General features: G+C 41.5%; 1 protein-coding gene across 2 annotated transcripts; it reads right to left on the bottom strand.

Annotated features, from left to right (window-relative positions):
* Positions 1 to 772: 772 nt before the first annotated feature.
* On the bottom strand, positions 773 to 2,990 carry LOC123158909 (sulfiredoxin, chloroplastic/mitochondrial). Of its 2 annotated transcripts, XM_044576727.1 has the most exons (5): positions 2,744 to 2,990; positions 2,134 to 2,300; positions 1,212 to 1,245; positions 1,026 to 1,119; positions 773 to 941 (listed from the first exon to the last, which is right to left on the bottom strand). In XM_044576727.1, exons 1-5 carry the CDS (start codon positions 2,895 to 2,897, stop codon positions 926 to 928), a joined length of 465 nt encoding a protein of 154 aa, XP_044432662.1. In that variant the 5' UTR covers positions 2,898 to 2,990; the 3' UTR covers positions 773 to 925. The 2 variants fall into 2 exon arrangements, 1 of the variants encoding a protein (XP_044432662.1); XR_006479383.1 differs by having other exon boundaries at positions 1,026 to 1,245.
* Positions 2,991 to 13,599: the final 10,609 nt, after the last annotated feature.

Genomic DNA, 13,599 nt, shown 5'->3' with positions numbered 1-13,599 from the left:
TGTAATTTTTTTTCATCACACAGGAACAAGTAGACCATATTGGCAATGGCCGTTTACATCCCTTGTGTCAAAAACGCTACTCCAACAAGTGACGTATATGCAAAAACGCAGCCGTGAAGAAAAAAAAAGGCCATTTAGGACACCACCTCCACATCACCAGTTGAAGCAAAAGCCTTCGCGGTGATGTAAAACCCTTCTCTCTTCTACCCTTAAAACTATTTTTGGGCATCAACTTGTACATCATCGTTGGAGATGCTCTAAGTCTGAACACAGGGTGGGGCAGATCGGGCGCCGAGCTGCACCCTACCACTACCAAGAACATAGAACTTCTTCCTTCATTGGACCTCTTCTGGAAACATTTTATCTTCAGGATCTAGTGAGTAGAGAGACTCCACTGTTTTCTGAGGGCGATGATCTCAAAGTTTCAGATATTGCAACTTTCACAGTAACAGTCAATTCACAGCGCATATGAGAAGAAAAAACCGCATTTTATCTTCAGGATCTAGTGAGTAGAGAGACTCCACTGTTTTCTGAGGACGACGATCTCAAAGTTTCAGATATTGCAACTTTCACAGTTAACAGTCAATTCACAGCGCATATGAGAAGAAAAAACCGCACTCCGAATGGCCCTGAATTTGCTAATGAAGCTTCAGGGGGCAATGCATTTCGGAGAGTTTAGACCCTGCACTCTACCCTGAACCTTCAGTTGCATTCTTGCCCAAACAGAGTTGTAGAGATTAGTGCATGCAACAGAAGGAGCAGAATCGCCAGCTGAACAAGTGCTATTTTACACATTGGATTGGGTAACATTTACACGTATATATGATTACAGGAGGAGAAAGTTTTTTTTTAGCACTAGACATAACAGATGACACTTCGTGGCTGAAGCAGTCCATGGATCATCCATTCATCGCTAACCACCGATTCATCGCATATGGTGCCTGAAATAGCAGATTCAAGATCCTGCGCAGATAAACCGAACTGACAACACACCATCCAACAAAACTCAAGGAAGATGGGCTCACCGCAGTGTTTCTTTTGTCCCTCGGCGGACTTTGCAGCGGATGGTTGGGAGTCCTAGGCGCTGGTGAGCCTCGTAGCGATGGCATCCAGAGAATCCTGAGGATTATGTGCAAGCATATTCAGCAAGAGGGAAATGGGATTATCTTTTGGGAGTGGGGAATAACCAATTGAGATGAGAACAAAACTACCGTAGTAGACTCCGTCAACCTCCAGCACGTCGATCTGAAATTTCAGTAAATAACCTGGTAAGTACCATTTCAAAATGACGCTGCAATTAAGAAACCAGAATGAAATCCAACTGTTGCCTTTTGTTTCTTTAAGGCAACAATAACCAAACACGTTAAATCAGGATAGCTCCAGACAAATGGCAAACGATAAAGTTGACAAATGGATCACATGTTAAATGCACATAAAATGGTTATATTGCTCGGGTTAAAAGGAAGTGCTAAATGCACATAAAATGGCTATACTAAATGCACATAAAGGTAAGCTCTTTTGCATAGCTAGTCCAAAATCACACAATGATTTCGCATCGACCAAGAGTAGCAAGTAGCATCTTATTCAATAGCGCCCTACACTAAACTGCACATTGATCAAACATAATGCAGGTGAATATAGAAACAATAATATTTCTATAAGAAGGTTGATTCTGGGATATGGCACACTCCCTTTGAACTAAGACTGATTCAGAGGAGCACAACAGAGCTAATAGAGCCCCTATTGTTACTGCTGCAGGTGAACAGACTTCACATGTCAAATGAGCTTGGAAAAACTCATTCTAGACATAATACTGACGGATCACATGGACAAAAAATGCATCTGCACTTTGTGACGCTGTATGCAGAACATGCATCTAAACAACCCAACTTGAATATTAAAGCGTATACTCAATCAAGTGAGTCTCAATCAACCAACGTCCTACCATTCTACATCAATGGTCAGCTATCTCAAAAACATTGAACAATAACACAAACGTTCTCAGATACTGTTTGGAGATCACCGAATTCAGTAGCAGTGTTCAGCCACAAAATTCTAGTTCTGACAGAATTTATCTTATGAGCTAACAGAAAATACTTTTGGTAAATTAATGTTAAAGGAAAAGATGCCCACAGGTACTTGGAGGCCGATGACACGGATGCTGTCCATGAGCTCCTGCACCTTGTCAGGATCATTAGCACGCGTTTGCATTAGCGGCCTCCGGATATCTTCCAGCGGGATCTCCATCACCACAGGGCCTTTCTTCTCCGAGTCACTCAGTGGGGAGAGCCCAGCTGCACCTACACCGTTAAATACGAGCCATTGTTACTTCAGTGTATGTTGAAACGCAGAGTCTGAACTTAAACATCAGAAATAGACACCTGAAATTACAAGTTTGTAACTGAATATTGCACAAGGAAACTATCCTGTCATGTATATTCAACACTATGGTTGATCTCAATAACGCCCAATTGGACACCATTTACATGCGATTCCCGTCCAAATGGATCTCTAACTTTGCCAGCTAAGGATAATTAGCGAAGAAGTTGGAATTAAATCTCATCGGATTCAACTGAACCGCTATGGCTTCAGAATGGATCATGAAATCGGTAAGAGCGGTGATACTAAGATTCGGCTCCTCGCAGGCTCGAACCTCATCTTACTATGGTTGAACTGAACTCCAAGATCTCAAACAATTCCACAGAGAAATACAAGAAGGGGGAACAGGTAAAGGCAGACCTACCATTGGAGGACGAGACCGAGACGGCAAGGCCGCACCGCCCGCTCGCGCTCCTCCCCCGGAGAACAGGGGCGCTGAGGACGGCGGTGCAGCGGTGGAGGAGGAAGCCGGCCGGCGGCACGATCTTCCCCAACTCCAAGCTCGAGGTCGACGCCATTCGTGGTCGCGCTGCAGCTGCTGCTGCTTCCGTTTTCTTGCGGCCTCTTTTTTTTTTCTTGCGGCTTCTCTGCTTAACGTGTCTGAGCGTCGCATCGATCTGCACCATACGAATTCAATGGGCCTTGCAGTTCCAAAACGTGCAAAGTGGGCCGCACACTGTTTCATCATTTTTTTTTCCTAGATATTGTTTTTACAAATCACGAAACTATAAATCATGATCCCAGAAATTTCAGTTCTATCACCCTGTGGCTGCCGCCGGGAACGAAATGGGAGACCCATGGGGACGACGTTGCCATCTGTAACAAAAACACAATTTTTCGTTGTCACATAAAGGAAGTTCCGGGTCAATGTTCAATGGCAGTTCCGAGAGCGATTTCACCTAGAACTTGTCCTGAACATGGCCTCAGTTTAGCGAACGAAATTTCTAGCGACACTTTTGAATCAATGAATATCTAGTTATCTAAGTATGTTTCAAAGTGAAATGGCACGGTTGTCATAGAACAAAAAACGGCTCCGAACTGTTCAAACTAGGTTTGTTCTCTGAGTATGAATAACCCCATGTAGCTCATTAGTACCAGAGGATAATCTTTGGAAGTACCGGGACTTACAGAAACTCATATAAATGAATGGATTTTTTCTTGAAACACCTGTATCTTTATTCATACTCATAACAATTGCAGGTATAGTGATTTTGACCTAAGATCCCAGAAAATACATAGTAACTCCTATGACTAAGAATTACAATAAAATCTCTTGAAATCACCTTCTTCGCAGTAGCAATATCTGCTCGAAGAAATACTCTAAAGACTTCAATAAAGATGTTGCAATTGGACTGGAGCAACGATATTGTCACTCTTTCACCCGCACGAACATTACCAATAATGGTTTTTGAAAATGCCTTGAGTGGCCCATCTAGAAAGATGGGAAACCTTGATCGATGAACGTACTTGGGCCGGGGATGATCCCCTATAAGTGCAAGTCGTCGAATCACTATATCTTCACCATGGTGTCGATGAAAGATTTCGCCTCCACAAAGAATCAGACCAACAAAAAAAGTTTGGCACAACAACATAAACATATCAGATCTGATTATTCGGATCTGCGAGGAGATAAAACTCTCTAACCTCATGGCACCGCCAAAAGAATGAGAGAAAAAAATATTCTGACAAAACTATGATGATCACTAGACGTTGAGGAAGAACATATAAGTCTTGAAGATCCGAGGCCCCCCACCTCTTAGCGCCAAGATGGCAGCCGGAGACGAGGGGCCTAAATTTCTCAGAAGGCGGCAGCAACACGAGAATGGGAGACCCTTTAAAAAGAAATGGCTAGGGAGTCCATGGAGTTCATGGAGTTCAGACCGTTGTACTTTCCTTGTGCCACTCTTCATAATATGGTTGTATACTGGATGCGAATGCTGAATTCACTAAAAGCCTAGAATATATATATCCTATGAATAAGATGTAAACAACAACTTGAAAGTTGTGGTTCGTGTTCTTCTTGCTCTCAATACCTAAGGTAGGGACGCACACATGGGAGAATATATACTAAATGGACGAGATGGCCAATAGAAGCAATTGGTATATGGAGTTATGGGCATTTGTGTGAACGGATCTTTTCATAAAGAAACATTGGATAATGTTTTTATTTCATTCTTTTTATCATGTGAGTTGAGCCAATCCCCCTGAAATTCTCCAAAAAAGGTAATTCAGTTTGTGCAATGTGGTGTATAAGGTTATTTAAAAAATGATTGTGGATCGTTTGAAGATAATCCTTCCAAATATTATCAGGACGACTCAGAGTGCATTTGTATCCAGAAGAATGATTACAGATAAGATTTTAGTGGCATACGAGTGTTTCCATACAATAAGGAAAAAAAAGAATGGTAAGGAGGGTATGTGTGCCATCAAACTGGATATGCACAAAACGTATGACCATGTAGAGTGGTATTTTATGAAGGAAATTATGCTGAAATTGGGATTCCAAGAGAAGTGGGTAAATTTAATTATGCAATGTGTATCCTCTGTGAAGTACCGGGTTCGCTTAGTACTAAAGAGACTGAGAGTTTTAAACCTACTAGAGGTTTGAGGTAGGGAGATCCTCTCTCTCCATATTTATTGTTGTTACATACGAAGGGGCTGACTGCTCTACTAGCTAATGCGGAGGAGAATGGTAATGTTTCTGGAGTTAAAGTTTGTAGAGATGCCCCATCGATCTCAAACCTTCTCTTCGTCAATGATTCTTTGATCCTTATGAAAGCAAATGCTATGAATGCAAAGGCGTTGAAATCAGTTTTGGATTCTTATTGTGCTACCTCGGGGAAAATGATGAGCATTGAAAAGTCTAGTATTTTCTTTAGTCCCAACACAAAAGAGGAAGACAAGGCGCAAATTTGCACAATTCTGAATCATATGAATGAAGCTCTCAGTGACAAATATTTGGGTTTGCCTGCAAATGTGGGTATGGACAAAAGCGATTCTTTCCATTCCCTATTTGGTCGTATTATTACAAAAATTAGTGGATGGAAATAAAAATTTCTATCCGCTGGAGGAAAGGAATTTTTCCTCAAATCTGTTGCACAACCTATCCCAACTTATGATATGTCCGTCTATAAATTTCCTTTTTTGCAAAGGAAGACGCGATGTCACAATTTTGGTGGGGTGACGAGAAAAATCAGAAGAGGATGCATTGGATGGCATGGTGAAAGATGTGTGTCCCAAAAGACCAAGGAGTCATGGGCTTCCAAGATATACATTGTTTCAATCTGGCTTTGCTAGCCAAGCAAGCGTGGCATTTGTTTGATAATCCAAAACCGTTATGTGCTACAATCTTGAGAGAAAAATACTTCCCAGATGGCGATTTAATTAATGCAAATATACATTGTTCCTCTTTTACCTCGCAAAGCATTATGGCAGGAGTTAACTTTCTAAGGAATGGTTATATCTGGCGAGCTGGAAATGGATAAAATATTAATATTTGGGAAGATGCTTGGATCCCGAATTGTGTAAATAGAAAAATTATTACTACTACGAGGAGGCTTGTCAAAGGTTTATGCTATTATTAATCCAATAATGAATTATTGGGATGAAGACTTGGTGAGACAAACGTTGTGGCCAAATGATGCTCAAAGGGTGTTCGTGATTCCCCTTTGATGCATGATATGTCGGACTTCATTGCTTGGAGTTACACAAAAAAATGGTTTGTTCACTATTCAGTTGGCTTATTTGGAGGAATGGAACCAACAACATGGGAGGAAATCGCAATATAAAATGGTATGGGTAGAACCAATGTTAATCCTATTTGGGGTAAGATCTGGAAACTATCTTGTCCGACAAAGGTAAAACTTTTCATCTGTTGTACATTGCATGGAACTCTCTCGTGCCGTGTTACGCTCGCTAATAGACACATGAAAGTTTCACCCATCTGCCTATCATGGTCAAATGGGTCAGAAGACACAAAACTCATCATGTTTCTATGTCAGAAGCGAAAGAGGTTTGGGACAAGTTAGGATTGTATGAGGTGATCAATAGAGTTTGTGTTGTCGATCGGGCGGGAGAGACAGTTCTTGAATTTTTACTACTTATGCTAGGCCAAGAATTATTTATATTGGGACTCAAGAATGCACGTGAATTGATCGCTACAAAAACTTGGTATCTACGGTGGGATAGACATAAACTGGTTCATGAAGGAAAGTCTCAAGATGCACATCAAACTTCGAAGAGGGCTCGTGCTATTATGGCAAAGTATGTTAATGCACACTCCCCCAAGGCAACCAGTAAAACAGGGGGATGGAGTAGACCTCCTATGGGTTTTGTGAAACTGAATGTTGATGCTTCTTTTGATCACGATCTGCTTATGGGCACAATGGGAGCTGTCCTCATAGATGACAAAGGAAGGTTCATTGTTGCCGGAAATTGGAGGATTGATTGGTGTGCCGATGTATTAACAGCAGAAGCACTGGCTCTAAGGTTTGGCTTAATCCTTGCATAGAAGGCGGGTTGCAATCGCCTTATTGTCAACTCTGATAATATGGAAGTGATTGACACAATGAAAAATGAAGGAAAATCGGCGGGAGTGGGCGGCGGCAGTGTTCGACGATTGCTATTTTATGACATGTGATTTTCCTGTTACTAGGTTTGAGCATTGTAATAGGGAAGCAAATAAAATTTCTCATGAACTTACTAGGCTAGCGACATTTTCCGAGACTAGGGATTGGTGTGAGGAGCCAATGGATGACATTGTTTCTTTTCTTATTGCCGATGTAACTCTTATATCTAATTAATAAAATGTGATGTTTGTTTAAAAAACCCCGAAGTTCAACTATTCTATTCTAACTTGAATTGATGGCTCAAATAATTCTTATTTGTCCGATTAACATGAAATTTTATGGGGAGTATTTAATTAGTATTTAATAGAAGGAGACATGTAAGGACATATTGAAAGTATATGTACGTAGTTGAGTAGAATGAGTTGGAGGCGCAGATGAAGATGCGGAAGCTGTCGCTAGTCTAGATAATGAGTTGGAGGTTCTAGGAAGAAGTTCGGTCCTCAATCACCAATGCCAAAAAACGGGTGCTTTGGACCAAGGAAGAAATAAATATTCAATCATTCTTTACGTCCTTGTCGTTTTTCCCAGCTAGATATTCTTTTGTCCTTGCACTATTTTTGGATATGCATGGTGCTTCTGTCATGCATAGTGATTAATCAAGTGTTCAGATATGATTTAATAAAGAAATATTTATAGATTTAATTTTTTTCTCTTACTTATAACTATATACTTATTGTTGTCTAACTTATCTACTTACGTAAGTTACTTCTTTTAAATTGTGCCTCATAGAAAGATTGAGTGATGGAAGCTACTCGATCATGATTACAACTATTTACTAAAAGGACGTGGAAATCACCAAGAGGGGGGGGGGGGATAAGCATTTTAAAACAACTACACTTTATTATTGAACAGATACGGAATAAAAGTGGCATTTAATTTATCAAGCACAAAACCTAACTATGTTCACCAACAACTTATGGTAAACAAGATAAACAACTATGTGATAGCAAGATATATAACTTGAATCACGAATGCTATCACAAAGTAAGAGCATAAGTAAAGGGTTCGGTTCGAGTAAGAGATAGCCGTGGCAAGTGAGATGAGGATGTATCCTGAAGTTCACACCCTTGCGGATGATAATCTCCGTTAGAGTGGTCTAGAGGCACAATGATCCCAAGTGACACAATGGCTAACTATATTCTCCTCGTGCCCTCGCATAATGCAAGGTGCCATGACTCCACTAAAGGACCCTTGAGGGAAGTCACTGAACCCGTACAATTGGATACCCTTGAGGACAGTCACCGAATCCATAAAAATTGACCGGGGCAATCTCCACAGCTTAATTGGAGGCTCCCAAAGAATGCCCGAAGCTTTACACCATAATGATTGAGCTTTGAGACAACACCAACCGTAGGCGCCCAAGCACCCAAGAGGAACAAGATCTAGGTTACCAAGCACCCAAGAGTAAAACTAAGCTTCTCAACTTTCACTCCCATGAATCCTCGTGGAGAACTCAAACATATGCACCAATGCAATGGCAAGAACACACAAAGTGCTCAAGTCCTTCTCTCCCAAATCCCACCACAACAACTAATGCTATGGAGGAATATGAGAGGAACAACAAAGGAGGAGAACACAAAGAACTCCAAGATCTAGACCCACAAGGTTCCCCTCACTTAGAGGAGATATGGATTGGTGGAAATGTAGATCTAGGTCTCCTCTCTCTTTTCCCTCAAAAAGATGGAAGATTCATGGGAGGAATAGAGAGAAGGCAAAGCTTTTGGAGCTCAACAATGGAGGAGAAAGCTTTCTCCAAAAACATGATGATCATCGGGGAAGAAGAACCCCTTAAGTAGCCCCCACAAAATCTGACCATTACAATGCAAAAATAGTGGAGCATTACAACCTCTTGGATGAGTGGTACAACCACTCCAGGCGGCAAACTGGCAGCTACGGCCCAGCTACAGTGGTGGCCAGGGCAAACAAAGCAGTAGAACAGACCGGTTGCCCAGTTGTACCAGTTATTATGAAAATAACCGGAACAACCGCTAGGCCACCGCCCGACCACCACTGCCATACCCGAGGGAATTACTTCTCGAACGGTAGTTGGTCCGGTAGTACAACTCGAGAAGGTAGCAGTACAACCGCCAAGGAAGATAATACAACCGCCTAGCCATGCTTAGCTGTGTCCACTCCAAGGAGCTTTACAACCGCTAGCACGAGCGGTACAACTGGACCAAGTAAAGACTGCAGAAAACATGTAAAATTAGAACTGTCATAACTTCTGCAAATGAACTCTGATTTCGACAAACTCAAGCTTGATGAAAGCTAACGACTAGAGTGATACGTCTCCAACGTATCTATAATTTTTTATTGTTCCATGCTATTATATTATCTGTTCTGGATGTTTTATATGCATTAATATGCTATTTTATATTATTTTTGGGACTAACCTATTAACCTAGAGCCCAGTGCCAGTTTCTGTTTTTTTCCTTGTATTTGAGCTTCACAGAAAAGGAATACTAAACAGAGTCCAAACGGAATAAAACTTCACGATGATTTTTCTTGGACCAGAAGACACCCAGGAGACTTGGAGTGCAAGTCAGAAGAGCCACGAGGCGGCGACAAGGGTGAAGGGTGTGCCCCCTACCTTGTGGGACCCTCGGTGACCCCCTGACCTAGATCTTCCTCCTATATATTTGCAAATATTCCCAAACTACGAGAAGCATCCACGAAAACACTTTTACACCACCGCAACCTTCTGTTCTCGTGAGATCCCATCTAGGGGCCTTTTCTGGCAACCTGCCGGAGGGGGATTCGATCACGGAGGACATCTACATCAACTCTATTGCCCTTCCGATGAAGCGTGAGTAGTCCACCACAGACCTATGGGTCCATAGCTAGTAGCTAGATGGCTTCTTCTCTCTCTTTGATTCTCAATACCATGTTCTCCGCGATGTTCTTGGAGATTTATCCGATGTAATCTTCTTTTACGGTGTGTTTGTCAAGATCCGATGAATTGTGGATTTATGATCAACTTATCTATGAATATTATTTGAATCTCCTTTGAATTCTTATATGCATGATTTGGTATCTTTGTATTTCTCTTTGAATTATTGGTTTGGTTTGGCCAACTAGATTGGTTTTTCTTGCAATGGGAGAGGTGTTTAGCTTTGGGTTCAATCTTGCGGTGTCCTCGCCCAGTGACAAAGTAGGGGTAGCGAGGCACATATTGTATTATTGCCATCAAGGATAAAAAGATGGGGTTTACATCATATTGCTTGAGTTTATTCCTCTACATCATGTGATCTTACTTAATGCGTTACTCTATTCTTTATGAACTTAATACTCTAGATGCAGGTAGGAGTCGGTTGATGTGTGGAGTAATAGTAGTAGATGTAGGCAGGAGTCGGTCTACTTGACATGGACGTGATGCCTATATTGCATAATCATTGCCTTGGATATTGTCATAATTTGCACTTTTCTATCAATTGCTCGACATTAATTTGTTCATCCACTATATTATTGCCTTCATGAGAGAAGTCTCAAGTGAAACCTATGGCCCCCGGGTCTATTTTCCATCATATTAGTTTCCGATCTACTATTTTCCATCATATTAGTTTCCGATCTACTATTTTGCAATCTTTTACTTTCAGATCTATAAATAAAAAAACCCAAAAATATTTTATCTTTTGTTTATCTATCTCTACCAGATCTCACTTTTGCAAGTGATCGTGAAGGCATTGACAACCCCTTTATCACGTTGGGTGCAAGTGTTTGATTGTTTGTGCAGGTATTGGTGATTTGCGCGTTCTTCTCCTACTGGATTGATATCTTGGTTCTCAAACTGAGGGAAATACTTATCTCTACTTTGCTGCATCACCCTTTCCTCTTCAAGGGAAAAACCAACACAAGCTCAAGAAGTAGCATAGAGAAATATAAATAATATAGAAGTATGAAACCTCTATGAGTGAAGAACCGACAAAAACAACAACATCGAAAATGTAATTGAAGATGCATAGGAAATCCATTTTTGATGAACTTGAGCTTGTCATGAAGATAACCACGGGTTCTAAGACTCACAAATAGAAAGCCAAGCAAGAACCAAGAAAGATGACACCAATGATGCAAAGGTTTGAGTTCTCTACGAACGATACTGTCGTGGTTTTGTCACGACAGATGTCCTAGCGCGAGGACTTAGACGTGAGGCCATCATAACTAGGTGATTAGATTGTCGGGGTTGATCAGAATCGAGAGACACGAATTACCCAGGTTCGACCCCTCACGGTCGAGGTAATAGCCTACGTCCTGCTTAGGTTTTATTGCTGGTTGATGAAATACAAGGGAGCGGATTCGCTTGACCTAGCTATTGATGGATTGTAACTTAAGTCTTTCTGCCTCAGGGGCTCGCCTTTATATACAGGTCAAGGCTCTGGGTTTACAAGGGTCCGGATCATATTGTACTCGTGACTTAGTATGTTTCTTCCTTATCTTCTTCCATAAGTAAGGAAAACTCCTGGCGACTTGTACCTTGGAACTATGAGTCGCCGTCTTCGGATGTTGGGCCCTAAGCCGACCCACTCTGTGAGCCGCCCGAGCGGTCTTACACCTGGGCGCCTTTATTCACCTTGAGGCTTTCTATGAGCCGCCACCTGACTGACCTGACCCATTATGGCGGGTCATATCCTGGGGTTATATCCCCAACATTAGCCCCTAGATTGATTTGAATTCATTCATGTCAATTTCCATCATTTGAATCTGGCGACTTGTCTTCTGATCCTTCGCACATCCTTCCCCAGGTCATGAAATGCCGGTTTATGATGTTTCCAGACTTGTTGTTTTTCCCATTTTCTCATTGAGGACGTCACCTCCGAAAATGTCGGGAGATCCATAATAACATCATAACGAATCTTTGTATATAGCCATTTCTTCTGAAAATCAAGGCGTCTCAGACTTTGGAGGTTTAATGTGTCTCCTCATTTTAATGCCTACCATTTACCTCTTCGGTACCTGCCTTATAAATAGACGCGGGGGGGGGGGGCTTTCACTTTTTACCTTGCCCCACTTGCCTCTTCTTCTTCCTTGATCTCCTTCACGCCGGACCGCCGTCTCCGTAGCTTGCCTGTTGTCAACCTACCGGTCTAGGTCCGCAACACCAACCAGCCTTCGTCGGAGCTCAGTCAATCATCTCCGCCGCTCTTCTCAACCTACCCTTCTTCCTTAGATCTGTGCCTATTGCCTTGTAGTTCATCCAAGTTCATTGGACTCCATCTATTGCCATTGCTAGTTTAAAGGTAGGAATAATGAAATATTCCACAGAGATGTAACGGTAGGAGCAGTGGCACCATTTTTTGCATTTAGAACATTTAGATCTCCTCACAAATCCATAGGTTAAATAGTCACTATTCCAATGCTTCTTATTAGGTTTAGCAATATTTCCGCCTTTTAGATGGTTTTGTAGATCCATAACTGTATCTGCTTTTGTTGAAATCTGTTGGTACCATACTTAGCAAAAACTTAAAAATCTCCAATGTATGATAAGATGCCCTTATATATGCCGGCTCATCATTATAATTGTAACCCACCATGGTTTAGAAATTGCTCTGCTTAGATACCGGCTCATCATTGCACAACTTGTTTGTTATTAATAATTGAGCCGCCTTAATCATAGTTGTTAATGCATTGCCGCTTGATTACATAGCTTTATTTAGGCGAATAAATATTTCATAAATGACCTGCCATTTATACTTTTATAGCTCCTAGTCTTTACTCCAGCGACTCAGGATGTCAAAAACCACCACCAGTTGTAACTGGGTGCCTTCCCAAGTCTCCCAGCTCCTGATCCAGGATTATGTAGCCCAAGGCCTTCTGCCGGCTCAAGACGATATTGGCTGGCGAGACACCCAAGGAGATGAAGCCCATTGACCCGGTGAAGGAGAAGTTGTGATCTTTCTAGACCATCTCATGAGAGGCTTTTCTCCACCCATCTCAAAATTCTTCTGGGACTTCCTAAACTTCTTCAATCTTCATCCTCAAGATCTCGCTCAAAACTCCATATCAAACTTGTGCCAATTTAAGGTCTTCTGCGAGGTATATTTGCAAATGGACCCCACTGTCCCCCTTTTCAAGGAATTCTTCTATATCAACCACCAAACAAAATTTGCCGACAGCCCCAGTCTAGAGCTTGGCGGAGTCTCAATTCAATGCCGAAGAGACAATTTTCTTTTCCTCCATCCACCTTGATAGCCATCCTAAAGGATGGATTAAGACTTGTGTGACACCTTGGATTTTGGATTTTTCTTTTTTCTTTTGATTTCCTTTGGATTATTGCTTTGATTTGTTTTTCTATGGCTATGTGGTCTGAAAACTTGGGAAGAATATATCTTCCTGGGTTCCTTAGTGGCTTGTCATCCTCTAAATCATCCCTAGACCCTGTCATTCCTCATCTTTGACCAATCCCATTATTCTTTTTATCGGGAATATTCCTTCTTTCTATTAAAGGAATAACCCTATTTGCCCTAGGTTGTGAAGCAACCTATATTTCTGTCCGTCCCGAAATTCCCAAATAATTCTCATAAATTGTTTGGGTCATATATTCCTCAAATATGGCAAAACCCTTCCTTGCCATGTTCAAAAATAATTCTCAAATAAT

Source organism: Triticum aestivum, chromosome 7B (assembly GCF_018294505.1).
Source record: "Triticum aestivum cultivar Chinese Spring chromosome 7B, IWGSC CS RefSeq v2.1, whole genome shotgun sequence".
In the NCBI taxonomy this organism is placed as follows: Eukaryota; Viridiplantae; Streptophyta; class Magnoliopsida; order Poales; family Poaceae; genus Triticum; species Triticum aestivum.
Note: the sequence above shows the minus strand (reverse complement) of the source record. Positions and strands in the feature narration are given on the sequence as shown.